Raw genomic sequence first — 3,981 nt, forward strand, 5'->3', positions numbered from 1 at the left:
TGGTGGGGGAGGTGATGAGGCTGGAGATACAGGATGTGAAGGGCCTGTGGTTAATTTAAGAACTGTGAAAGAAGTAGCACCATCAGTTTTGTGTTTTAGAAAAATCCCTTGGTTCTGGGGGATGGCTTGTTGAGCAGGATGAATTTGAGGGCGTGAAGATTGTAGGCAGAGAGACAAATTAGGAAACCTCTGCAAATAACAAAAGATGAAAGAATATTATTCAGTCATAAAAAAATGGAAATTCTGCTATTTGTGACAGCATGGATGAAACTTGACATTGTGCTAAGTGAAATAAGTCACACACAGAAGGACACTGTATAATCTCACTTATATGTGGAATCTAAAGAAAAATCAAAACAAACCCAAACTCATAGATACATAGAACAGATTGATGGTTGCTAGAGGTGGGGGTGGGGAAATGAGCAAAATGGGTACGGGTGGTCAAAAGGTACAAAAAAAGTTAATAATATATTGTATATTTGAAAATTGATAAGACTATAGATCTTAAAAGTTCTCATCACAGGAAAAAAAATTGCAACTCTGTGTGGTGATGGATATTAACTAGATTTATTGCAGTGATGATTTTCTAATACATACATATATGAAATCATTATGTTGTATACCTGAAACAATTATAATGTTATATATAAACTATGTCTCAATGGAAAGAAAAGAAAAGATGAGGGCTGAACCCAAGCAATCAGAATGTGAAAGGAAGAGAGGTGATGAGATCAAGAGCGATTTAGAATAGTAAAATAGTGGTGGCCACTTTGTATAAGAAGGACTGATACTTGTTACAATATCCTACAAAATGGCTAGATGGGCAAAAGTAAACACCTAGTTACTTTGCATAGCTTTTTGCTTTACACAGATTATTCAAAAGACACTATAAAGAAGGCATGAGTGAATATGTATTATGTCTGTTATTGTTTTTAAAGACTTACTTGAAATAAAAATATGAGACAGTTGTAACAATATCCGCAAGGAAATAAAAATAAATTTTGCAATAAAATGTATATTTTTAATAAGTTTTGAGAATACGGAGCAATATACATTTATGATAGTATTGAAAATATGAAAAACAAGTAAAGTTAAAACAACAAAAAGTGTTATGAATTTCTTACAATGTAATCATTTATGAATTTAACATTTGCATTTACAATTATTTAACATCTTTGGGCAATTTCTTTTTCAGTTATGAATCTATTTAAATCAAGTAATAAAACAAACTGAGCATTGAATAAGATTTTACCAAATATAAAATCACGATTTTAAAAGAATGAAAATATATATCCAAAGTTTTTTTACTAAAACTTTTTTAAAAAATTGAGCTATAATTAATATTTAACATTATATTAGATTTTACCAAATATAAAATCACGATTTTAAAAGAATGAAAATATATATCCAAAGTTTTTTTACTAAAACTTTTTTTAAAAATTGAGCTATAATTAATATTTAACATTATATTAGTTACAGGTGTACAACATAATGATCTGATATTTGTATATATTACAATTCACTGAAACTTTTTATTTTTAGATTTTTTCCTCAGGATTTTATTGTGAAAAATTTCAAACATACAGAAAAGTTGAAAAACAGTGCAATGTACACCTACCTCTTAGACTCAGCAGTTGTTGGCATTTTTCTATATTACTTTTATCCATATATATTTTTGCTGAATCATTTGAAAGTATGTTATAGATATATCATGATTTTTACTTCTAAATACTTCAATGGTGTTTCTAAAAATAAAGATACCCTACGTATTGCAACCCATATATTATTACACTAAAGAAAATTAACAATAGTCCTCTAATATTATCCAATACTCTCAGTGGAACTTTTAATAACACTTTTGGGAAGAAAAAATATTTTGTTACCATTAATATGTAAGACAAAAAATGTTTCATCATGATTTTATCCTTAGGAAAATTTTATTTTTGTGTATTTCATGTGTACAATTGATGAAAATGGTAATACATGTGAATAATTTATGAAAACTACAAATAAAAACATTAAATAAAAATAACTAATAAGAGTACGTGATCAGAAATGTTTTACTGTTAGGGTGACCCTTTAAAAGGTCTGGAAACCCTGGCTTGCATGACAAAGACCAAAGCCCTTTTCTTGGCACCCAGGACTCTAAGATCTAGTCATGTCTGGCACTATGTTTCTCATCATATGGGACTTTTTTGTAGTTCCTATAACCTGCTATCATTTATCAGACTCTGCGACCTCATATAGACTTTGCGTATTTATTGCCTCTTACTTGCAGTGCCCTTTCCTGCTCATCTGACACCAGTTCATCTTTGAAAATACAATTCTTGTCACCTTCTTTCTGGAGTCTTCCCTAACTCAGCGATTTAAATTTAAACCCCCACGATGCCTCTGTACTTTAAATATTTATTAAATATTGTCCTTGTTATTATCACATAGCTATTTTCACATCTGTATCCCCTTCTAGATTGTTAGCTACTCGGAAACTGTGTTCTGGCTTTTCTTTGAATCTGTAACACTTAACACTGACACTAAAAATAAATATTTACTGTATAGATTTTTACCGAGTTACAGAGCACATTCTACAGATATATTTCTGTTCGAATTAGCTAAAGTTTACAACCATGAATTGGCTCCACATCAGACTTTCCCCTCTGTGTGCTTTGACATTCAAGAGACTGCATATAAAAGTATAATATCTATTTCTCTTTTCTTTGATAAAGCCCTCTGAAACCAAAGCCAAGGCAATTGAAAAGGTCGATGATCTTCTTGAGTTGTACATGGGAATTCGAGATATTGATTTAGGTAAGATTATACTATTTTATAAAGTCTTATATTTTTTAATTTGATGGCACTTAATGCTAATTTATGTCTTTCTGGCATTTATAGTCAATGGTACTTTTCAAGATAAAAAAAGTATTTGTATAGCGATGAAAAAAGTAATGAAAATAAAGATAATAAAGAATAATGAAAAGAAGACCAGACCCTTACCACTTACTAACTGTGAAAACTTAGAGTCAAGTCAACTTTTTTGAACTTTAATCTATAAACTATAATATTTTCTTCATAGGCTTGTTTTATGGATTTAAAAAATATGAAAAGAATTTTGTAAATGATACATATAAAAGGTATTATTTAATATATTAGGTGTACATTGATTAAATTGTATGTTATAATATTAAAGTTACGCACATTTAATATGGTTAATGAAGTGCTGTGAAAGTAAATCAGAAATATGAAGATAAAAGACACATCTGATGTATGACTAATAAGGGCAGCTGAGCAGTGAATTTCTGTGTATTTCTTGTGTCACCATTAGGATGTCAGTCTTGATTTATCGATTAAGACTATCAGTTACAAATAACAAAACAACAAATGAAACAAACCGAACTCCAACTTACTTAAGAAAAAAAGGGGGAAATGTATTGGTTCTTATAACTAAAAATCCAGAGGTAGATCCTGATTTCAAGAATGGCTAGATCTGGAGTTCTCATGCTGTCGTCAGGAGGAAATTTCTCTTCTCTGCATTCTGGTTTTATTTCAGGCCTCTATGGTAACTCTCGGTAGCTTCAGGCCTTCCCTCATGGAGTCAAAATGACTGCCAAGGCTTCACCCTCTACAACTTGGTGTCAAACACATAGGTCTGGGTCATATGTCTGTAGTTGATAGTAATTCATGAAGAAGAAAAATATTCTCTTAAGAAAGGCAGGCAGCTGCTGGATGGGAAAAGAGTAAATGTGCATTTACTAGTGGGAATTCCTACCTGTATGCGTCCTACCTGTATGTGTGTGCATAGGTGTGTGTTGTATCAAGTACTTAATAAATTTCTTAAAGTCAAAGACTTGGACAACTTTGTTTATCTGTTACCAGGCAAAGTATTTTACTCACCCTCAGGTAGAATATTTGAAGCTCATTCTTCCTTTTCTATTTTCACTCATCTTCCTTTTTCCTTAGAGAATTTTTTCTTATTTTTTCTTGCCT

At 30.9% G+C, this 3,981-nt stretch overlaps 1 protein-coding gene across 1 annotated transcript in view; it reads left to right on the top strand.

Moving 5' to 3' along the window:
• Positions 1-3,981, top strand: part of GIPC2 (GIPC PDZ domain containing family member 2) — an 81,196-nt gene that overhangs the window by 62,476 nt on the left and 14,739 nt on the right. Inside the window, exon 5 of the mRNA XM_011355550.2 lies at positions 2,724-2,805. Coding sequence (XP_011353852.1) covers positions 2,724-2,805 — 82 coding nt within the window. The remainder of the gene's footprint in view (positions 1-2,723; positions 2,806-3,981) is intronic.

The sequence above is a fragment of the Pteropus vampyrus genome, unplaced genomic scaffold (assembly GCF_000151845.1).
Source record: "Pteropus vampyrus isolate Shadow unplaced genomic scaffold, Pvam_2.0 Scaffold22, whole genome shotgun sequence".
NCBI classification, from domain to species: Eukaryota; Metazoa; Chordata; class Mammalia; order Chiroptera; family Pteropodidae; genus Pteropus; species Pteropus vampyrus.